The sequence below is a fragment of the Teleopsis dalmanni genome, chromosome 1 (genome assembly GCF_002237135.1).
Source record: "Teleopsis dalmanni isolate 2A chromosome 1, ASM223713v2, whole genome shotgun sequence".
NCBI classification, from domain to species: Eukaryota; Metazoa; Arthropoda; class Insecta; order Diptera; family Diopsidae; genus Teleopsis; species Teleopsis dalmanni.
In genome coordinates this window covers 113,893,847-113,919,563 of record NC_051846.1, presented here as the reverse complement: position 1 = coordinate 113,919,563, position 25,717 = coordinate 113,893,847, and the positions used below count along the sequence as shown (strand labels likewise).

The 25,717-nt window shown below is 31.9% G+C and overlaps 2 protein-coding genes across 2 annotated transcripts in view; both read right to left on the bottom strand.

The window, feature by feature from the left end:
• LOC119689941 overlaps positions 1–3,203 on the bottom strand; it is a gene marked incomplete in the record, with an annotated part of 11,198 nt that extends 7,995 nt beyond the window's left edge. Inside the window, 1 exon segment of the mRNA XM_038104892.1 lies at positions 3,193–3,203.
• A 20,183-nt stretch (positions 3,204–23,386) lies between these two features.
• LOC119673236 lies at positions 23,387–24,254 on the bottom strand. Its single transcript, XM_038084478.1, has 3 exons — positions 23,982–24,254; positions 23,786–23,925; positions 23,387–23,723 (listed from the first exon to the last, which is right to left on the bottom strand). The coding sequence occupies exons 1-3, from the start codon at positions 24,003–24,005 to the stop codon at positions 23,462–23,464; spliced, it is 426 nt and encodes a 141-aa protein (XP_037940406.1). The 5' UTR covers positions 24,006–24,254; the 3' UTR covers positions 23,387–23,461.
• Positions 24,255–25,717: the final 1,463 nt, after the last annotated feature.

The following is a 25,717-nucleotide window of genomic DNA, read 5'->3' as shown; positions in this document are numbered from 1 at the left end:
TAGCTCATCTTATATACTTAAACTTGATGCAATGACTAACATTTAACAGTAGAATTGCTCCAATTACCTCATTAGTTTTACAAAAAGATTTCATAATTTAATTTCTTAAATTCGCAGTTTTCATTTATTGAAGAATGCTCCATATATTTTTACAATTCATCCGTATTCAATTTTTTTAAAGTCATTTCCATCAATTATTAACCAAATATCAAAAATCATCATTTCTTATCGTGGAACTGACGGAATGATGTTTGGCTTCAGTTAACATTTGTCAAGTTGCAAATAATCTTGTCTATTTTTAGGAAAATCTACGATCAACTAAGATCGTACACAAATAAAAATATATCTTTTTAGATATATACTTTTAGATTCACGAAAAATCGGAAAATGTTAGAGTTAAAAATATCATATACAATATAATAATAAAAAAATATAAAATAATAAATATAAAATATAAAAATAAAACAATTTTAAATATTTAACAATATGGTGTTTATTAATTACTTCATGATATAATAGCTACTATAGGGCGTAGTACTGTCTTCACTACCGAAAATATTATTACCATTTGCATTAACAACAACTATGGTTGGGCTGCAACTATCGTTGCATGAGACCAGTATAAAATTGCATCAAAAATCAAATTTATAATAATTTGGAAGAACTTGTGCATTGCACGCACACAAAGCTAATCATATATTTTAGGAAAATATATACAAAAACAAAGACTATGCACTAACTTCAGAAATATTGCCTTATACTACGTTTACATTGTGATATTAAGAGAACGAATCGGAATTTTCAAATTTTCAACGCTTGTTTTGAATAGATTTTGACATATCTCCTTAAGATCGTAAAAAATCTGTGACATTAAGAGATTTCTTCTAAGATCGTAAACGACATTAAGACATTTGCAGAGTTGCATTGAGAAATAATCATCATTTTGAAAGAGATTTAAAACTAATCTTGACGAAAAGAAGATTAACTTTTGTATAGAACATCGAGGTTAGTATTTTAATCTCGATTTTTGCTTCTACTTTAAATCACACAATGTAAACGCCGTATTACGTACCCTTGCATACGAAATCATTTAGTAAGTGTGTAATACAATGAAGAATACAAGAAGTGCTAGTGGTCCACTCAACACCAAACAACTCTTCTTCGTCTCTGACTACCATTGTTCGCCTTTTCCTTTCTATTCTCTCTTATCCAAAAAGAAATAAAATCTTGTAAATATAAAAAAATTGAACTTCACTGATTGCACTTTCGACTTGATGTAACAACACTCATTAAGCATAAGAACGCAAAACAGGAAATCGTCGCCATATAAATGACACACACAAACTAACAATATGAATAGAAAATAAAGTAACAATTTCTATACTATATCATATCTCACCTCATACACACATTCAACAGCTCTCTTGTATGCTTCGAATACTTAAAATCATTGTTTTATACGTAACTTTTGTATGCCTTAATAGTTATACAATCCAAGGCTCATGGTGCTTTACATGGTTATTTGAACTGGCTACTATAAAATCATAGGGAGTTAGTCATTTTTTTTTTGTGCATTCTCAATATGTATATTATTTGTCTGTGGTAGAAGTAACACCATGCATTAATCTACTTAATCAAATTTTTTATGTTCAGGGTTATCATCAGGGTTCAGAAATTATTATCAGGAAAAAGCTATATCATAGATGGCCCATTTTTTTAGCAAAACGGAGCGAGTAACCAAGTTAATGTTACGACCACTGCTTTTTTGCAAAGTTCTGCCAGATGTTTAAGTGTCTCGAAAAAAATGTTGCTCAAATAGTGGTGATAGCATATCGTTTATGCCGGTAGTTTGAGTCAGAATATTAGGGATATTCTTACCAAGTTATAAAGTTTTATGTATATTTGTTATTGTTATTATTATGACGTTATTGTTCTAACGAATTACTAAGGCTTCAGCTCAGATAATCTTTTCGGTATTTGGTAAAGCATTTCCTGATTATATTCTTTTAATTGTAGAATATTCAAAATAATAATAAATATAGAACTATGGAGATAAAAAAACAATTAAATTTTTGTGTTAAGTTTTAATACATATAATATATTCATTTTTTGTTGTAATATTTCTGGTTTTATACACAACAAACGTAAACAAAATCAAATACTTTGGCAGTTTCTTTTTAAAATTTACGGAAAAGAATTAAAAATGGCATTCGGATGTTAGCAAGTTCATTACTTTAAGTAATACCGAGTTACCAAACAATGTCCCAATACCCATATTAAAAAATCTTAACTTTATGTGCGTGTAATTCATAAGATTTTTTAAAATCGGCCTTATATAAATGAATGAGGTTCCCTTATAATGAAATCCGTAAACACTGGCAGTAGCGCACACATAGTTGTTGTTAGTAGAAATATTACTAAAGCAATTCATTATATTAAAGCAATTCATTCATTATATTAATTTATACTTTTTTTATGTGGTTTTGTCAAAACAACATATATTGAGTTCTCTATTGGATAGATTGGCGTCTCCACTGCAACTAACATGTTCCTTTTGCCGTTGAACCTTTTCAGAATTGATGGTTTTTTCTTATTGGGACAAAATTGGTCATTTAACCCATTAAGTACCAGGCAAGTTCAAACTTGGAATTTTATGGTGAAATTTTCAGAAAAGTCTTATTTTACGTTAAAAATAATCCCTGCAAAATTAAATTTTTTTTGTGAAAAGTAGTTTTCCGGAAAAGTGCCGTGTGGTCAACCACACGCTGGGACCCCTAGCACATTTTTCTCTCATCGATAGTACAAATATTTTTATATGTGTTTTGTTCGCAAATATGGTATTTAGTTACTTTTATGGTGAAGTAAGTACCATTGTAAGTTGTATAAAAGACGTGTAAGTATAAAATTTTATGTTTTTATGTTAAAAACTGTAGCTTTTGGTGTATGAACAATACACTGGTGACGATTTTGAGTTTTTATGGGAGCGCGCATACCGGTTACACGTGGTAAATTTCCCGGAAGATAAACATCTTCTGCTGCACTGTGACTTTCTTTTTTCAAATCATCATCAGCGGTAGCTTCTGTAATGAACATTGAGTTCTCTGATGCAAGAAGGTTTCTGGCAATGAAATTCTCGAAGTCTAACTGAGGCATATGTTTTGTGTTGGTAGAAGCAGCGACAAAGCAATTTAGTTTCCAAGCGTTTACTACAGCGCTATCTAAACACTGTACCCATAATGGCCACCACCCCTTTTTGCTTCTATTCCCGATACTATAGTTAACAACTCCATTGTCATATAAATCAGCGCCACCAATATGTCGGTTGTAGCTATTGATAACTTGGGACTCTGGGACACCAACCTTTTTTTTCTCTCTGCTATAGTGTTAGACATTTACTATGGGTTCAAGTAAGTATTTTGCAATGGATACTCACAATGGTTGAATAATTCCTTTAGAACAAATGCACCGATTCTTAATTGTTTGTTGTATTTATCAGTTGCACTGGAGTATGGCAGAAACTGGAAAATATACCCACTATCCAAAGAAAGGGTTCACAGCTTATAACCGAAACGTATTGATTTTACAAGTTCCAATGTGAATAGTAGCGACTTAGGCATTTCTACAACACTACCATAATCTTGTGCATTTGATTCGTATACAACTTCAATAATATCAAAATATTCTCTCACAATTAGACAAACGGAATTCAAAAAAGGAGAACAAAATTCTAAAGTCGCATGTAATGTTTGTTGATATTTCACCATCGTCAATCATTTCATTGTCAGATTCTCCAGCAACATTATCAGGTAGCAAACATTATTATTCAATAGATAGCGGATGTTACTTGGCACTAATGAGTCATCTTCGCTCCAATTGTCAATATGATTTCTTAGATATCTGAGGCACGACATTATAATTTTATTTGCAGTTAAAAATCGACTACAGAACTTTCAACAAGGACAAATATAAGCCCTATATAAAACAATCAAATTCAGACTAACTTCAGCAATCAAATTTCAAAATAGACTTATTACTATTATGCATAGTAAAAAACATTACTTTAAGTTAGTTAGAAGAGTATGATATTTATTAGAGAGATTACTCCCATTTGATTTCATTATCTAACGACAAATATTTATATTGATTGTTTCATCATTATAGTATTATAGGACCCAGCGTGTGATTTACCACACGCCTTTTTTCGCCGGCGTCTGGTGACACGTATGGTAACTGTCACTAAGGCGTCGGCAAAAATTACGAAAATTATATTTGGACTTTTGTGAACACATGTTTTAACAAATATATTAGTTTTTATTTCTGTTTATTTTAATTTTCATTTGATTCAAAAAAGCATTTTTTTTGCACACTTTTTATTTCGGACCAGGTAAACTCATGAACAGATGAAAACTGTTCGAAATATGTATTTTTATATTATTAAGATATCAAACTAAGTAACAAAAATAAAAAACATTGAATTAATCACTTTTACATATTTTTAAATAATTTTCAAAGTTAGCTGTGTAATAAGTATCAAAGTAGGCAGTACTAGAATGTAATAAGTAAGAATGTAAGCTAAAATGTAGCTTCGTAAAGCTTGAGTTTACTGTATTTAATTAGCAATAACAAAACAAAACGAAGTATATATATATACATTTATATACACAACATGCACGGCGAAACGTGTCTTGAAATTGTTTGAAGGCAATTTTGTTAGCAAGCAACGTATTATTGTGCCTGAAACCTGAAGAGACGAGTCTTTCCAAACTCTTTCCAAGCTAGTGAACACCGCAGGCTGGTTTCCTAATACCAAAGACGAAGTAGTAAAAATCGGCCATAATTTTTTATTGTGTATAGTATTGCCAAAAGCGAATACTGAAAAAGTGAATGTCAGTTCTTCATAAATAATGTGCGAAATAAGTCATTTTTGGCCATGATACGATTAGAATCGAAAACGAGTTCTCCTGTACGGCATTTAAAAATATTTTGCTGACTCATTTTTATTTGTTTAAAATACAAGTTTTCAATGTCTGCAGAATAATGCCTTAGCTGACGTCATATATGGTGGATAATTAAAAAATAGGTTTCTACGTATCGCAATGAGTTTGCGAATATTCAATGTACATAAACCATTAGCGACTAACTTGATTTACGCTGCATACCATCTTATTTGTTTAAAATTTCAATTTATTTGATTTTATATATCTAGTCTGGATTTTACAAAAAGAATTTGGATTACAAATTAACCCCGCAATAACAATGAATTTGAATGCTAACAGTGTATCGTGATCTAATCGAATAAAGTTTACATTACCGGAAATTCACAACAGCAGGATTTAGTAGGCCAGGACATGCATGTATCATATGCTATAGTAAGTTTAATGTTAGAGAAGATGTGCAAACAACTGATACAAAAAAAGTGTTCTGCTTTGTGTTTAGATATATTACGACATATGTATTGTAAATATAGATATATAAAACTTGAATACGTACTTGTGATTTGTAAAATATCTCAACAAATATTGAAACACTTTTTTGCGTTAGTTATTTGTGGTATTTACAGTGCAATATTGGTTTATTAAGAACCAATTTTTGGAAGCTTTGAATATGCAAATTAATTTTTAAAAATAAACTCCATTGATTGCATACATAGTCGGAAAATCGGTCCAACTGACAAACTGGAGTGATCGCAGCTATCCTATCATCGGATAGGACTGCCTCGGATCGGAGTGCTTTTCATACTACAGAGAATGTAGAAATATGTATGTACATATTTTCAATAGCAGCTCTGTTGTAGTCAACACATTTCAAATATTTTTTCAACATCTGCTGATAGTGATTGCACTAAACTTAACGTAGTTTTTATTATTTTCTTGTCGCAACAGACTGACCTTAACAGTTGAGGTCTATTAAATCGTTTTAACAATAATGACAGTCATGCAATGAGTCACTCAATGCTGGAACCGATGTGAAATTATTTTTATCTTACAGTCGTAACGTTAATAATTACAAATTAAGAATACTAATTGTTTATTTAGCTTACAGTAAATTGGAATTCAATAAAATGTTTTTCCTTTTAAATTCTTTCCTCTCACCTAAGACGTTCGCACACTTCAGAAGTTCTCAAAAGACTGGTTCTATGGCTTGCAGTAGTTTCTATCCACAATCTTGTTCCACAATCTCGCGGTCTTGTTGTTATACATGAAAAAACTAAGTATTTTGTTTTTGCTATCAATAATTCTTTTGTTTTGTTTTGAATAGTTTTAAAAACAAAAAACGAATATCAAGAACCTGCAGCTGACGTAATAAAATATTATTTTGAAAATTTTATCAATTATTTTTAAGCAATTAGTTTTTCGCTCCCAATACAATAAAATACTTTAAACTAATATAAAATGTTATCCATTTATTGATCGCTCACAGCCACGACACATTCAATACCACAAGAAATTTAGTATTGAATTTAATTTAATAACTATAGAAATTCTTTATATATAAGGTTAAAATCGTATTTATTGTATTATAAGAAAATACATTTTTCTTATAATACAACACAATAATACAATATTTCTTACAGGTATAACCATATACATACATATGTACTTATATTTGAACCCAAATGTTATTGGGATTCATAATAGAAATTGTTAGGGACACTTTACAAAGATATTGGCGTCATTTTCCTGATATTGCTTTTGAACTCGTAATATGAACTATGGGGCAATCACAGCACACAATTCTGTGACAAAAAAAGAACACAAGAAACTCAGTTAAAGTTTTAGGTAAAAACAATAAAAAGTTCATTTACAAATATTAAAAACATCATACAGCATATAAAGTCTCCAAATAAAAATTAACATTAATTAGAAAGTATATAGCAATCAGTGCCTAACTAAGTTAAAACACAACGTTAAAGTAATTATATCAGACTTTGAAGATATATGATTTCGTTATTAAGTGGAGTAATTTTTTATTTGAAAATATGTGCTTCCCACAAATACAATAGTAATATTTTAAATTAAAAAGTAGTTTACATAACTTCAACTTTCAATTATTCATTTGCAATAGATAGATAGTTCACTTAATGAATTTTAAACATCTAAACAAACTCCTATAGTAAACAAGACGACATTGTTTCCTAAATTATTTACAGCTTATGCCTCAAATTTTTTTTGTACTTGTGATTGAATTGTAACAAAAATTTATTAATATAGTGTAATATATAGTATAATGAAGATGTTTCCTCAATTTTTATAAGCATTCGAAAACCTTCTAACAATAACGATACCGCAAGCCTGTCATTGTCTATCGACATTGAACTTTCGAGTTTTTCTAGCAATTATCACATGTTGGTTTCAGATTAAATGCTTTGTTTTAGCTTTGAAGACGTCTAATCTGAGTTGGGTATTTAATACCAAAATTGTACTAAACTGTTAAAAGACTCAAACACAAAAGCCCACGTGTAGACCAATAGATCAGTAACCACTAGATCATTTTTATATAGCAGACAATATTTTGGCATTCAAAAAAAAAGCCATGAAAGCAATCTTCTATGCGACTGATTTTTGTAAACTATGAATTTTTCAAAAGTCTGCGACTTTTCCGAAATTGACTCCCAACAACGACCCATATTGACATTTAGATGCCCACTTTTTCAGCACCACGGGTAATGCACTTTACTTAAATGCTCTACCTGATTTTATTTGAAATTCCATAAACTCAGTTCTGAAGATTTAATTCAATGTTTAGTTTTTTATCTATTTTAAATTTTTAAATAATAATTGTGGAGCGACATAATTATTATTAAAAAGAAAAAATTTAGGTCACGCCTAAACTGGATATGCTTATTTGCCTTTAGGTGGCAACTGGGTGGTAGTTAACATATTACTTTACTTCGATGTAGACGAAATTGCCCCCCCCCGCCCTTAGAATTCCTATCGATTTGGTTAAGCGTTGTGACACATACCGTTATAACTTGTATTATTTGCGCATGCGTTGGTCTCATTTGTGGTTTTGTATTCCTTGCAGTTGATGGAACCCATTTTAGATCTGGACGTGTGACTGTTTTTGTGTGCAACCAAAGTGCTGAAATACCTGTTGAATGCCCAAACAAAAATATTTACTTAAATAGTTTGCAACCGCACATTAGCTAAATTTCGAAATATAAGCAAGTATTTTTCTGTATGCGTTTAAAAATGGTTGGACTGACCTTTCTCGTTGCGGTTTTAAAGCACTTAAAACGTTTCGCGGCGTTACTAACAAATAAAGTGAACGTACAATCATAAATTTCTTATGAAGTCTGTGGAATTTCCGATATGACGCACGATTATATAAATTAGTTCAGCAAATAGAACCTGAATTATTATATCACAAAATGCGTTAACTAATAAGAGTTATGCTTAAATACAACTCAAATAATATTCTCCACTTTCAGTTACATAAAATATTCCTCACATCCGCACCACAACCGTCATGGTTAATTGTCGATTCACAACTAAACGTAAGATAAAAAGTCGACACAAACAAACGAGTTTTAATAATTTTATTTATTAAACGCTGTTTGGTTGTGATGAAATGTTTTGTCGGAATTCCTTTGCATCTGTTGGCTGAGCTATTTTGTTTTGCTCGCTCTTCGTCTTCGTTTAAGCTTTTATATTGTATTTGTTTCGTTTTAATAAAGGCCGCAAGAAATAGCATTTACTCCACACACACACTTAGAATAAAGAAGTATGAAAGTGTAAATAAACAAAAAAAGCAATAACATAGAAATATATTTTCTATGTTTTTAACAAAAGTATGATGTAGACAATAATTTGCGATGGTTGGTAAAGATATAGAAACATTCAGCAACAGCCGTACTCACAAACTTTAATGTAGATTGCTTAGGAATCCTATTAAGAAAATTTCTAATAAAATTGAATGAAATTAATTTTTTAATATAAGAATAACATTTAACATTCTCCGAGCCGAAGGCCTTGGCAGCTAGCGCTCGTTTTCCCTATCTTAGTTAAAAGATTTTATGTAATTTTGTAATTAATTAAAATAAAATAAAAATTTAACATTATGTTTAAGGTAAGACTCTAATGGAACCATATAGGTATATGTATTTATATAAAATATATAATAACACAATAATATACAATATAATAAAAACAATGTATTATAACATATATGAAACTACTGCATACATATATACATCTGTACATATATGTACATATGTATGTACATATATTAATTTCAGAAGCGGGAACGGACATTTTGCAGAAGCTTGTGCAATCATCAAATATATTTAAAAGATCGTACCAAATAATTATAAGATATTTCGTCACTTTTTAGTAAAATGTAAAGAGTAATTAATGTATTTTTAATAAATTAAAGTGATTTTAATATTATTAGCAGAGGTGATTAATTTTGTACATTAGAAAGGCATATATTAACCTATTTTGTGCACGTTACAAATTTGTCAAACAATAACAACTGTCAAAATTGATAACTGTGTGCCATATATAAAAAGCTGTTTTCTTTATAAATTTCAAAATGACAAATGCTCTTGACAACTAAAATATATGCTCTTTACAAGCATTTTTTATTGTTATTTGTATGCATGACAAAATTCAAAATAGCATAATTTCTGAATTTATAGTTATTGATTAAAGTACTGTAAAAATATTAAAATAGTAATAAAATAAAATTTAGTGAGTTTTATCAAAAAAGTTATAACCAATCTCCATATGACATTATTAGTGATTTTGTAATTATTTATTAAAGTATTGTAAAACTAAGCAATAGTTTTGAGTTATCTTCATGCATAATAAAATTCTAAATAGCAAAGAAAGAATTAAAAAAATAAAAATAAATACTTTTCATTTTTGTTTAAAAAACATTTTACACCATAGCAAGAACACTAAATACAAGAGGACTTCTCAACTCAAGCGATTTTATTTCTACACACATTAAGTCATTTAAGAGGAACGCGGAGATTTTACATTGGCTGTGTAGAAATTGATTTTGATTTCTCTCTATAGTTCACATTCTTGATTTGCGTATTGCTACATGTGTGAATGTAGCATTAATCAATGCTCGTAGCTTCCAACAACAATTTGCCTTAGTAAACCAACACAATAGACAAAAAGCATCACATATCTATTCCCAGCGTACATTTTCAATCGCGAAAGAATCGTTCGCGACCCTTTTGCGTGCTTTTTTTTATCGCGGACGCGTATTTAATGCAAACGCAGACGATCCTTCCGCGATACTTTTGTATGAGAGAGTTGTATATCGTCCGCGAATCGCTTAGACGAATCGTTTTCTGCTCTCCAAAACCATCGCGAAAGACGAGAAAATGATCGTAAAACGCGATTGCTCTCAAAAGTCATTTTCTTTCTCAATTAATAAGAGTTTTTAGTACACTGAAAAAAATTTTTTTTTATATTTTTTATAATTAATGTTTATTGTTTTTTTTTATTAATATTAATAAAAGAATAATTAAAAAAAGTAAAGTAATAATATAACAAATGAAAGTAATTATATAAAAAAGTAAAGTAATAATATAACCAATTAAAGTAATAATATAAAAAAGTAAAGCAATAATATAACAAATTAAAGTATAAAGTAATATAAAAAATTAATATAAATAAATAATAAATCATTCCGAAAAAGTCTCTTGCGATTTCAACTTTCGCTTCTTAATCCGGTTTTTTGCGTTCGCAAAATGTTGTTGAAGCACTGAACTTATTTTAATGTCATTTACAGTTGGAAATTTAAGGAGACAGATATCTATAGAATGGGAAGTTATATATCAGAACATATATATCAACTGATTTAAATTATTAAATCAATCACTTTTTATTATTTTTACGAAAGTATACGTTAGTATACTAGTCTTCTCCTTTGTTCCTCTCCATGTGTTATTTGTTGCGAGCTCATCAGATAAGACTTTTTTAACACTTTGCCTTAAAAATATAACAATTTCATCACCGCCCACTGTGTTAATGAACTGCTTCTGAAAATATAAAACTAAAACAAACGAAAGGAATCAATATTAAATAAAATAAATATAGTTGATCAATTTTATTCTAACTTACGAAGGCTTTTTTTCTGTCTTCATCAACCAAACTCGCATAATATTATGCGAGTTTGCAACAATCGGTCAGATGTTTTATTTCTTTATCTCTTCACTGTGCGTTTCGTCAAAACAAAATTCAATGAGTCGTAAACAGTGTGCATTTTGTGGTGGCAAAAACAACAATCGCCAAAACAATCGCATGGAAGATTTATACCTTCATCGCGTTGACGAGCGATCGTCCAAAACTTGTCTGTTTGCACGCTGGGTTCTTCATTCTTATTGCACACTATATGATTTCGTGCGCAAGAGTAGGTGAATCAATATTTCTGAAGTTTGTTTTTGTATATATTTTCCTAAAATATATGATTAGCTTTGTGTGCATGCAATGCACAAGTAGTTTCAAATCTTTATAAATTTGATTTTTGATGAAATTTTATTCTAGTCTCATACAAATATATGAGGTTTGCCTATTATGAGGTTAGTAAGCACCGGCAGTAGTACAGTACTATGCCCTATAGTAGCAATGATATGAAGTACACCCAACTCTCTTTTTACACGCTCTTTTTTTTTTTTGATTTATTTTAACCAAAGAAACAACAATCCGTTACTCCTATCAATGTAAGATATGATGACCTCCTCTTATATACATTTGCAAATTTCATGTTTAAATAATTATAAATTATCACAAAAAGCAATTACAATATTAAAACATATATATATTTTAATAAGTAATTTAATTAATTCAAACGAAGGAAAGGTTTTTATATTAATGTAAGGGATATATTTTAAAACGATCTAAATGTCTAACTGAATTCTAACTATGCACGGTGTTAAAATATCTCCAAAAGAAAATATAGCAAAACACAAAAACAAAGGTAAACAAATATTGCACTCTTTCTCTTCAGCTAAAAATGCATACATTTTATGCCAAATTTACAAGCAAAAGCAAAAATAGAGAACAAATACAAAGCGTTCATCTTGATCGGTCTAATGTTTTTGGAGACAAATTTTTCAAAACTTCAGTTGAGAAGTCCTCTTGTTTTTAGTGTTCTTAATCATAGTCTGGTAAAAAGCACTAGGTATTTGAGCTTTAAAATTTGTTAAGATGTATCTAGAATAGCAAAAAGCTTTCTGCTTTAGATCCTCGGTTAATCCAAACATTATATTTGGAATTAACAAATACAAAAGTAGCTGCCCGCTAAGCTCAATAAAATCAACCAAGGACGTACCTTGGTGGAACAAGAACTAACGACATTGAGAACAGCTCGAAGGCTATTTAATAAAACTCTGTAAAGTAGGTTCAATACTACTTTTTATTGACGCAACAGGCCTTAAAAACCTACTCTAAGCCCAGAAGGGGGCACAATAGACCCGACGCTCGCAGTGCTACATCCTCTAACAATAATAATAATAACAACTGCGTCCATCTTGATTTTTGGGAATAGTCCCATCCATGTCGCCATTTATTAAGGTACTTGTATCTTTTATTCTAGCTAAGAAAATGACAGAGATTGGTTTCAGTAATTATGAGACAGGAAAAAACTGCCTCTGGCCACGAGCGCTTCAAGGACTTTGGCATCCGTTGAGCCAATACTTCCGCAGCATAGTCCGATACTATACGATAAGCACAGCAGATGCGTAAGTTTCACAGTCTATGTGCATTTTTCATTAAGCGTGAATACGACTTTATGGTTGTAGCATGTGGTCGCTGATGCCAAAAGAACTCTAGCGGTGTCCTTGGGGCTTCCTATGTTCGGTATTACTTGTGATAATGTATTGCAAACACGTGAGGCTTTGTCTCCCGATTGCTTAAGGTGTGTTTTGAAACTTAGCCTACTATCTAGAGTGATATCGAGATATGTAAGTTGAGGATTTTAGACTGTAGATTGTATGTCTACGCCACCCACTTCAATTGAGAGCTATTTAATTTTTTTCTTACTGCTGATTAACAACACCTCCGTTTTATGCTTAGCAACTTCAATTCGCTGTATTGCAACCACGATTTAGCTGCTGCAATAGTAACGTTGCAATTCCTAACCACATCCTCTAAAGTTTTTGCTACTACTATATTAATCTGTCTTTAAAATATGATATAATTATTTGCAAAAGATATTCAGAGACTTTTATTTAAAAAGTTAGCATTTAAGAAGTTACTCTACTCAGCAGAGATGAAAGCATTTTTAACATTTAAAGTCACCACCGCATATTACCTTTTGGTACCATCTAGCCACCTTAAGCCCTTAGTAGCTTCTTTTGCAATGTTGCACGCATGTAGTATAGCATCAACAATACAGCGTTCAGGTCTAAAGCCAATTTGATAATTTGACCCTGACTTAACTCCTTGAATTTTTCTAATCTAGAACATATAATGTTTTCAAGATTCTTACCTGCAGTGTCTAGTAAGCATAAAGGCATGTAAGACGATGGCAGCTCTGAGGGTTCATTACTTTTGGGAATAAGCACCAGTCATTGCTTTTTCCAACGCGAAGGAAAAATTTCTTCCCGTAGGCAGCTGTTGAATACATCCTTGAATATAGAGGATTGTTTTTGTATTGCCTTCTTCAGAACAGTATTAGGGATTCCATCCAATGCAAGAGATTTATTGTGTTAACTCTACAAGATGCGGCTATAACTTCAAAATATGTAACCGGGGGAATTTCATTTAAATCCGTGCTTATCGATATTAAGATCCTAAGGTCTTCCTTTTTTGAAACAAATGTTTCAAGATATTCGCCATTATTTTAGGACAAGGAAATTAAGAACATTTTAAACATTTTGGTCCATATCTTTGACCAGAGTTTGAAAAGCTTAGTTCTTACTCCTACTAATTACCTTTTTAATTTTAGATCTGTTCTTTCGGTATTTTTGTAGAAGCCTTTCCACATTTACTACAGATCTGTGGCGTTGGAATTGCCTACGGGAGGCAAAGCATAGATATCTTAGTAAAGCTATTTCTTCAGTCTATCAATAATTTAATGCTCGCTCGTTACTTCTGTCTTTTCTTAGCATTGATGCATCACTGATGTTGTATAGTTACTTCGTAAGGTGATTAGATTTTTCTGAACCATTTCCGTCTCCGAAACTCATGCTCTCGTTCATGAATTTCATTATCTCTTTACCGAGATACTTAATTTTCTAACATATTTGCTGTGCTTTTCCTTGTGATTTTTTTAAAGCACACTTCTCTTTCAACGATAAAGAAAAGCAAATGACATGGTGATCCCTGTGGGTGTACTGATTTGTTACTTTCCATTGCGAACATCTTACTAATGACGAGCTGGCAAAAGTGAGGTCTTTGTAGGAAACGCCTCTACCAGAAACGAAGGTTGCGATATGCTCATTGCTCATTTATGTGAGGTTTAGTGAGGTTGATGTCTCTAACTTGGTGCGTCGTAAATGCCCCATTCAAGTGCTCATGCAATGAAATCTCCTGCAACAATGATGGGAGTTTTGTTTCTGACTGTTCCTGATAGCCTATCGAGAAATTCTTCAAATATATCTTGGGAGATGTTTGGGAATATGTAGCAGCTGCACACATAGATACCTCGGATTCTAACAAGTACTAGACCTTCCTTTTGCATCAATACGCTCGGTTCAAACATTATGTCCTCTTCTACCCCAATGGCTGCCTTTGCAGAAGTAGCTTGTACCCAATTGGAGGTGTCTTCTGATTTGTAAAATCCACTAATTACAAGTACATCCGACTTTAATTTCAAAGCTGTTTGGGATAATGGGTCTTAGGCAGCCTCACAGCGATTTAAGTTCAACTGAAGAAATTTAATCATTTTTTGAACTAAGCTTTGGAACTTCTTGAGTAGTGTAGATTTACAGTAGCACAATCCTGAAATGTATTCTTTATTTTAGTGCAAAAGCTCTTAGCTAAAGTTCCAGCTTCTTTGGTAAGCTGAGTCAATATTTTCCCCTTCCCCGTTTTTCGGATTCTATTCACTGTTTTTCCGAATTCTTGAAGCTCTGGTTTTGATTTAATGAGCTTTAGCATTTCAGTGTAAGACTTGTCTGCCGTCTTACTAATGCGAATTGCTTCCGGAATTGTTTCTTGGCGCTTTAACGAGATCCAGTTTTTCCCTTTTTCTTTTGCACTAGCTGCCATTTGTGACAAGGCGTTCCTTGATCCTTGATTCCGATTTCTATAATCTGAACTTTAGGTGGTGGTCCATTCGGTTTCTCATTCGCAGAACGTTTTAGTGCTCCCTGAGTTTGCACGCTAATGGAAGCCACACTCTTAACCTCTAACGGCACTAGTGGCCCTCTTTCTTGTTCCATCTTATACACCTTAACTATCTGCGCCAGCAGGTTCCACATATCCTTATTAATATGCCTTTGAGATTCCATCATTACAGACAGTTGCAATAGCTTATCTTCAACGCTATCGTCACGCTTGGGGGATAATAGTATGTTTACTACCTGCTTCTCTATTATTTTTTGAGATGCATTTTATTTCCGCAGAGCTGATGCGGAAATACCCACTCATAGTTCGATACCTTTTGAATTACTTAGGAAATTAAAACAATTTAGTACAATTTAGAATTCACTTTCAAAATTAAAAAACAGTTTTTGTCCTATTTAAAACGTGTACCACAAAAGCTAACACAAAGCTAAGCCTACAACCCAACACAACACAACATAACGCAACTTATCATTGCACAATAAATCGCAACAAAACATATCGCAACTAACAGATTATCTAACATTGGAATTTTATTGTATTTATTTTATTTATTTATTTCAATATAAAATTTATTATTATATATATAAATTCTTTTTTTATATTAATTTAATTTAACTTTACTTTTATTTATACTTAATTTAACTAGATTTTATTTTTTTTTAATAGTAGTAACAATAAGTAAAACTTATAGCAAACCTGCTATTTGCATACATAACCACGTATTCAAATGAGTACTTAAAATCCTCACCTAGAGAGAAGACATACGATAAGCATCCCAAATAAATGAAATCCTTATCTGGTAATTGACGCATCAAACACATTGCCCTTAAAAAGTGCACCAACCGATAAAAGCTTACCAAACATTGTATCTTCATCAGCATCGCTTGCAATTCCTAACTTAGCTAGTCCAAAAAATAGTCTTTTATATATATAGAGGTTTAAACCCCTCCAGTCTACCTGCATGGACGTAGTTCAAATACTCTTGTTACACTCCTTGTACGTCTGATTGGTAACAATACTCTTCATATTGTTCCTTTAACCAAGGGCAATATACACGAAATCAAGATCCAAATTGACAATAGTTTCAGGGTTTTTATTAAACATTTCGGTGGCAGCAAGAAAAATTACTACACATACTAAATGAAGAGTAGCAAAGGCCTTATTATCATTATTGAAGGTATTAAGTCAGATGTAGAACCCATCGATATCACAAATGCCCTAAGCGAAAAAGGCTTTAGCGCTATAGTAGTTATATGTACATGTTTTTAATTAAGATAAAATTCCACAACCCATGTTTAAAGATGAACTTCACCCAGCTTCTAAAAAAATGAGAGCCATTCCATCTACTGCAGTACAGGTTATCTCTACAGAAAGAAGCCTTATGTAATATTACAAGAAGTACCCCTCATCAAATTAGTTGAACCTTTATTTTCTAAGTCTGTTAAACTATGTGTTTCATATGCTTATGTCAGAGCTTAACTCAGTTTGTATCAGTCAGGCAAACTACCCTTAATGAGATAGTTAAAATGCAAAGTCAATTAGTGCAAATGTTTTTGTCTAATAATTGAGTACTTTAAAAATTTGTACATGGAATGAAAACGGCTTAAGCCAACACAAACTTGAACTCACAAACTTCATGTCCCGAGTAAGTGTGGATGTTATGCTTTGTTCAGAAACATATCTATCAAACCAAAATTTCTATCTACGTTATTCCTGATTATTAATTGTATAAAGCCAATCACCCTGATGGGAAAGCACATGGTGGTATAGGTATTTAGATACGAAGGCGTCTAAAACACAGTTGGAGTACATTTCCAACAATTTTACAGAACATATTAACCCATTAGCAAGTCATCTCGTACTTCTATCCATTACTTCCCGCCTAAAAAGAGCTGACCGTCCAACCATTAATTAATATTCACTAGCTTCAAGTAAAAACTGCACCTTGTTTTTTAGAAATGTGATATAGTTAAAATGCTTTCGTAATAAACCACCTAACATTCAATCCAATGAAATTTAACCCATTCATCTAAGTGAGGTTTATGATATAAGGTTTACTTATTTTATTTTATTTTGCATAATGTGTAGGTAAAATAAAAATTGTAGTATTATGTAATTAGTGATAAGATTTTAAAATTTATTGTTAGTCTCATTGTAGGTGAAGATACAATAAATAAAAAAGTATTTTTAAAAATAAAAAAAAAAAACTCGAGAGGGCAAGGAGAGTTTTTGTTGAAATCAGAAAAGAGTCATTTCGCAGACTGCAATTTTGTTTTGCACTTTTATTTTCCGGCGCCCCGGAATGTGAGTGCCCGACTTGCACGTGCTAAACCACTTCCCCTCATTCCTAGAGACCTTGTTCTACCCCGGGACTACGTTAGTATTACTTCGAGGTAGGGTCCCTATTAGTCATTTAAGACTTCCATCGGTGTGCCCTGCGTCGAGGCCCCGCTACTGTTGCAGATAATTAATCTTGCCCTACAGTCTACTTTTTTCAATCTCAGAGTATGTGTGCCGGCTCTCATTCGTGCTCTTCATTTAAGATTAGATTGCGTCCAGATCTTTCTTCTTTTCCCGATGAAAAGAAGAAAGTTCCGATGAATTCTATTCCGATGAATTGCGTGATTTTGTTCCAATTTTCTGCTCGTTCTATAATTTTTTTACAATATTATCGACTGTGAAGTGACCTATATATCCTGCAAGTAGTATTCTTTCTCCACGCCATATTTCGCAGTTGAAGAAAGTATGCTCAGCATTGTCCTCGACTGATCCGCAATATATACAGTTGAGCTGCTCTGCTTTTTGCATTCTGTATAGATATTTTCGAAAATATTCATGACCAGATAGGAACTGTGTGACGTAGTAGTCGATCTCCCTGAAATTTATTTCCGTCCACGACTTTACGTTCGGAATTAGCTTTGCCGTCAATCTTCCTCTTAAATCGGAGTTCCACCGTTGTTGCCAGATCTGAAAAGTTTGTTCTCTTATATCTTGAAGAACTGTTGAGTTGTTTGTCGATCTCTGTTTCTGGTCGATAGGGATGATTCCACTAATCACCAGAACTGCAGGCTCGGATACGGTTCGATATGCAGAAGCTACCCGAAGTGCAGCAGTCTGCTGTACAGCTGCGTAAACTTTCCTTCTACATTCAACCTTTAAGGCGTTTGCCCAAATCTCACACCCGTAAAGTAATATTTGATTTGTGGTTGCCTAAGTAATTTTCTTTTACTCTGGGTAGGACCTCTTACGTTAGCCATCAGTCTTCCTATATATATATAATCTATTACTACAAACTGATTCTTTGATGTGAGCTAGACAGAAGTTAAATGAATGCTCTTTCAAACGTTAGTATTTATTTATATTTCATAACTTTTTTGTTGATGCAGAAGCTGAAGATAAAAAACCGATATGTGACGCCAATTATATTTGAATTATATATGTTGATTAGTGTATATTTTCTTAAATTTTAAACAATAGTTTCTTTTAATTAATACAACAAGAGTAGTAGAAAAAGTTCCATATTGCGAATATATATTTGTCTATGCATTCAATTTTTTTTAATGAGTTTTCAAAAATAAACCCACATAAACGTAGAATTCATTTCTGCACGTCTTCAAATAATGCCAGATTTTATAAGATCTTATTAAATGGTACTTTATAAAACGATGATGGGACTTTGTGATGTCATCAAGCATATACAAAAGGGTGGTTCGAAAGACAAAAAAAAATTTTTTTGAAACGCTATTGTGCGCAAAAGTGGCCTCTAGTATAGAAGAGAAAAGTGTAAAAAATAAAAATTATCAGTTGATATCTTCTGTTCGCGCATCGCTTCCAAAAATTGACAAAACTGAATAAATCGATCACTTTTTCAAAAAAATTTTATAATTATTAGTATACACACAATTAATATGGTTTAACTTTTGTTATTTAGTTTAAAGTTCGAAATATTAAAGTAAATCAACAAACCACTGATATAATAATATTAACCTGTCGCCAAATATGAACGCTAAATTGATAAACACCTCATTTTTCACGCATTTCTTCATATTTAAAAAGGACGGCAGTTGCAAGTTGTAACTGAAAATTAATGCAGTGCACAATGGTATATTACCGTAGTATTTTGTTTAAACTACCAGAAATGTAAATACTATTAAACTTTAGTCATATTATAACATATATCAATCACATGAACTGAAAATATTCGAAATTGTCTGGTTTACTTAACTTTATTTGTACAACGCTTTACCCGCTTTGTAAACACGAAACGACTCAGAACTCACCACGACGAGATGGTTGCACTACGAGTTCCACCCATACCCCACCCAACCAACCATTCAAGTAGGGTGTGTTATTAATTCCTTTACATTTCATATCTAATCAAATCTTACTGATATTCTAGTCTGATCTGATCTTCTGATCTGAGTCTATATTTCGACCACGGAATGTACGTACGTCCAGCACATTTGAAGCGTCCCTAGCATCAATCACGAAGTGATCAATCTGGTTGATTAATGAACATCGCGATGTGGGAATCTGGTGGTACATACTACCATATTTCGCGCCACAGCAAAATCGATTTGCCTCAGACCATTGTTGAAGGTTAATTCATGGAGACTAAATTTTGGACAGTTGGACCAATATTTCCTATCTTCTAACCTTTGCGTTAAAATTCCCCAGATCAAGCTTAACGTCGTGGGCGGGACTGCGGTCATAAATTTCTTCGAGTCTAGCGTAGAAGGTATCTTTAGTTAAATCGTCCTTTTCTTTTGTCTGCGCAAGTGCTCAAATTAGTTTGGTATTGAACAATTTTCCCATAATACGGATTGTAGCAAGTCTTTTGTTTACCAATATAAATCGCTGGACTGATTTTGACAGTCTCTTGCTTAGCACAAAACCGAATCCAAATTTATGCCTATTCGCATGACAGCTATAGTTGATATTGCACTTTTCTCTTTTAGAGCAGCCTTGTCGTGTCCATCACATTTCGTGGATGACGGTGACATCAACTTTATATTTATTGATAGTGGCAATTTCCATATACAGGGTCCGGACATTCCAATTGCATATCCGTAAATGATTGTTCTTTGTTCATTTGTGAGGGTCGTCAACATTAAGCGCTTTTCAATTTCAAGGAATCTTTACGTCTTTCATTGGCGGCTGATTTTACGTGACGGCTGCTAAATCTTGTATACAACCCAGATCTATTTACTTGAAAATATGGATATTACTTCTTTATCGAGTCTGTTTCGTTTTATTTATATCTTTTGGTATGTCACTTAGGTAAGAAAAGGAATTTTTGGAATATAGGTTTAAACCAAATCTTGAACACTGCAATTCTGTTTAACCGCCACATTGTCTGCAATTGTCAGGTTTATCTATTTTTTGAATTATACGGTCAAATTTATCTAGGTGCCTTGTTATTTGTTGAGTATTTGTGAAAACATTTTCGGAATTATGTTCTCGATTTTCGAGTTCTGTAACCACTGATTCCACAATGCTTACTCAGGACTATAGCAGACAATAGTTGTAGATAAACTTTCAGTTTTTCTGCACAAGCAGTGTAACTTCTAGACGTTCGCCAATGTAGAATTAAAAGCATTTATTAAAAACGGCCAATATCAATATTTACGAAAAACTTAAATTTTATAATTGCACATTCAGTTGTTCAATTTATCAACTCCACCCATCAGCTGATTGTATTAATGTATGCGTGATAGTTGCTCAATTGTTGTCACCTTTCGATGTTTTATTATATCTTTTAGTTCTCTACATCGATTTCACATCAAGGAAATCAGACATCATAGTGACAAACTTAAATTTAATATAATAAGTACATAAACAATACCTAAGAAAAAAATATTTGCTCTTAAATTTATCGAATGATTATTCCAAAGCTCTAATATTATTTTCTTTGTTAAAGTAAAAATCAGTTGAACCTTTGGACTTTTTTTATCATATCAACGTCTTCAACGACTGTCGCAAACGGAATTAGTTGCAAAATTTCCATTTTCAGACATTATACACAACAGCTTATGGCAGGTAAAAAAGTTATCAAAAGCAACATTGTGTTTTGTTAGATCTGATATAAACTGAAACAGTTGCAAAATTATTTTCTTTCCAAAACTGTAATTACAACGTAAAACAACGTAATTGTTGTGAATTACAACAATGTTTAATACATGCTAAGAATATATCGCACACCCTCTTCAATTGAGGCACAAAAGTAACAAAAAAGATATATAATTGTTTTTTTCGATCATTTGCAATAATAAAAACAAAGTGGAATTTTGCGTGTTGGTAGACAGGTCTATTCCACGAGGTACTCGTAGTAAAACTCAACTTAGGTCGTGGAACAGACCTAATATAAGGCGTTTTCGATGGCTCGCAAGTATGGCAAAAAATGCATGCTGGGCTATATTCGCTAACCGAGACATTGGCATCACTGCTGCAATCTGTCAAGTGTTATGTTTTGACAATTAGCAAAAATAGCATAATGCAAGCGAATTACATTTTGTATAAATTAAATAGTTAATATAAAATTAAAAATTAAAAGGAATGGTAAGAATGTTGGAAATTTTAAAATAAAACACTGAAATTTTTTTCATTTTCCTAATTTTCAAATTTATGAAATTTTTGAATTTTGTTTGAATTTTTGTTTACAAATGATTTTTAACATATAATTACAATATTCGTTGAAATTTCCAATGAAGGTTCACTTATTGCGTTCAAAACACTTTTTTCTTTACTGGCCGAAGTGTTTGGCCAGTAAATAACTATTGGTCTATATAGAGAATATATTGTTGTGGTTTTGCGTACATATCGGCCAGTATTGGCCAGTAACTTGCTATTTTTTGTCATATTTTCGAGCCACCGAAATCGTCTATAGATAGTGCTTACATGAATACCTAAACCGTTCGTATTCCAATTGCATTAAATTGCGGGACACAAAAAGTTTCGATATGGGTTAAAAATGCATTTATACGCGTTGTCATGCGACGTGTAAACGTGGCAAATATCTTTAAGAGTTGACATAATAGTTATTATATGTTTATGTAAAAATTCAACAGATTCTTACGTTTTTTTTGTTGCTACTTTTGCACATAATACATCAGTCAATAAGTCGTGTCACTGACACACAGACTCCAATCAATAAAAACGACGGCAAAGTTACACTTCACGAATTACACTTCGAATTGCTTCCTCATTCACCGTATAGTCCAAATCTGCCCCCCAGCGATTATTGGGTAGTCTCTGATCTCAAAAAAATGCTCGCCGGTAAGAAATTCATCTCAAATGAAGAAGTAATTGCTGCAACTGAAGCCTATTTTGAGGTAAAACACAAACCCTTCTACAAGCACGGCATCGAGAAGGTAGAGAAGCGAGTAAAATCGAAAAAAATTTGTTTTTCTTAGTTAGTCACACGTCTTATTGACTGTGTTATATTCCAATACCATTGCTGTGGTTGTTATTTGTCATATATTATAGAAACGTCAAAATAAATCTTCAATAAAATATCTTTCGTTTGTCGAATATGTCGAATGTGTCTTCCTACTTAAAAAATTTCGGAAATTAATATGCTTCAAAGTTGTTTCTTCCGAAAAATCTTTGATAATTTTTACGGAAGTCATTTAACTCAAAATTTTTTATCATTTTCTTTTCATCATTTCCGAATGTTTTATTTTTTTACAAATATCTCCTTTCATTAAATTTTCCTTTCACTAACTGTTTTTCTGTGATTGTCATTAAACGAGTTACTGCTCCTTTGATACGCTAGGTAAATGTTGAATATAGATTTTATCCGGTACATACGATTCTCTTTATTTCTCACACCTAGAAGTCATCTCCCAAATGTATAATGTGTTGCTATATACCCCATTACTTTCATATTTGCATAATTTTACGAATTTTCATTTCTGTGCCTTCGCTACAAAGTATATTTTCAGTAACAACTCTCTGAAACATTTTTTTTTATTTATGCCATAAATGCTATGAATAAACGTCAAGAAATTATATTTTAATGAGATTAACTAATTATGTAAAATTCCAATAAATGCGTCTAAAAAATTTGGAAAGTTGGTATTTATTTTTTAAATAGAAATGACTGTGAAAACAGAAATACAGTCGTTCATTTCAATTATTATATGTGGTTAGCTAAAATATCTAAAAATAAAGCTGAAATAAAGTATTTAAAGAAAGTTATTTAATTTGCCTTAGCCTGAAGCACTCATTAATGCCTTAGCACTTATAGCGGTGTCAGGTGGAGCCGCACTACCACCGCCAAAACCAAACATAGGATTTATAAAAAAATGAGCCGAATAACCATCTTTTCCAGCTTTGAACATAACAAGAGAGTTCTGTTTGCTGTCGGGATGAAATGAAGTGTAAAACCCCGAAACGAATAGTGCTTGTTGACGCTTACCGAAATCCTTCACTTCAGTTTTTTCGTAGCGATTATTATTGATACTTGATATTCTGCAATAAAAATTATATTCTCTGGGTAATTGTTGCAATTTGCATCTATCGCGAATGGATACCTCAAAGAAAACATGTTTGCTTCTGGTATTAATTGATAGTCTTCCGTAATAACTTTAGGTACCAGTACTTCCAAAGGAACATAAACGTCGTTCGCTACTACGTTATCTGTCAAATAAACTACCAATAAGAACTTATGGAACTGCAAAAAAGTAAGCATTCTTTTCTGTACTCAAAAAAGATTTATTTTTTACTTACAAAATTACGAAATAAAGTCAACATTTTTTTATTTGATCTCTACGGAACGCTTCTTTTGGTGTGAAACTGAAAAATGCTTCAAGTAAAAATGGAAATTTGTCTGGCACTAAGATGCGTTGCAAAATCTCCTCGTGCAAAAGTGATATTGGATGTATCTACGTTATTTGGCATTCATAACTTCTCACGCTGAAGCACAAAACTTGTTGTGTACTTTTGAGAAAATTTGTTTTGAGTCTTCGTTAATGATTTTTAACATAACAATGCTGAACCACAAAAGAGCCAATCACTTGAGACTTGTAAACAATGGCGTAGGCAGGAGTGGGATTGGGGGTGTATTTTTTTACCCTGAACTCATTCCACTAAAAACATAATCTTTAAGGTTCTGCTCAATAAACATGATTCTTAATTTTGAATTTAATTTTATTAAAAAACGAAAGATCATTCCGTTTCGCAAAACGCTGTCTGAACTATCTCCTTTATGAACTCTTCCCTCGGAGGGGTTACTGCGCCATATGTCTCCCTCTTCCGAAACGTGCATGCTAGTGAGCGTCTAATGGATATTTAAGTTTAGTTCATAGATACGAACACATACATATCACGGCGTTGTCCTATACACAGTCATTATAACAAATGTTGCCGCTTCTTTACTGAATATATTAATGAATGTTTACAATCCAGAAACTCTCAAATGAGGTATAAAACGGGTAATATTTTCAATGAGTAAATAATTTTGGCTAAAAAACTCTTTGACAAGTGTTACTCATGGAAAAAAAAGTGTGTCTTTCTAGCTTGAAAAAAATTTCATGTACTTAAATATGTACTTAAAACTAAGTTCAAACATATCACCTTTTCAACAAATATGCATATTGAGAAGTTTAAAGTATATCAACCTCTAACATTACTGGGAGATCTGCTTAGAGTTAGATTTATTACTAGCTATAAACAGATTAAATAAATTGTTTAAAATAATCGCCGCTTATTAGCTTATTATAATAAATCCAAGATCAATGATGAAGAATAGTCTAGAAATATATATTTTTTTCCTTATTTCCTAATTTATTAACTCAGCACTAAACTTAATATGTTATGGTTTTAAGGACTACGTATATATAACATTTATAACAGGTAAGTACCTTTCGCGAAATATATACATATATAAAAATATATGTAAGAATATGAAATTCTTAACCAAAAACAAATATTTTGTATATATAAAAAATGAATAGTCAAATTATGCACAAATTGTTCAAAAAAAGTGAAAGGATTGCAAAATTAGAGCCCAGTAATTTATCGGACTGGTCAACATCGGATCACTATATCACTTTATTATATTTATTATATCACTTTATTTGATATGCAAATAAAGTTTGGTATGGAATATTTAAAATCTTATTTATATCGGTTTAGATTTAGATACAGTTGCCATATAAACTGTTTCAGAATCAGCCACAGGATTTTTTTAGAAACATTGTTTTGTCTTCTATTATATTTTTTCAAATATGGAGCTTAAGCATAATTTATAAAATATAACGGTTCAAAAGAAATCACAAATGAAACAAATTGTCGCATTTATTTAGAACATTTCATTTTTATTCAAGCTTCGGCAAGGCCAAAAGTAACGTCTTTACTTGTTTCTTATATATTTTTTTATGTGTTGGTCAGATGCCAGATACTGTTGAAATGGTTAGCTTAGGTATTAAACTATTACCAATAATTTACTTAAACATTTTCAACTT

Coding starts and splice junctions, on each gene's coding strand:
- LOC119673236 (XM_038084478.1), bottom strand. CDS start 24,005: ATGTTGACTTTATTTCGTAATTTT. Junction 23,926..23,981: donor TGACTTTATTTCGTAATTTT/GTAAGTAAAAAA, acceptor ACTTTTTTGCAG/TTCCATAAGTTCTTATTGGT. Junction 23,724..23,785: donor GCAAACATGTTTTCTTTGAG/GTATCCATTCGC, acceptor TTTTTATTGCAG/AATATCAAGTATCAATAATA.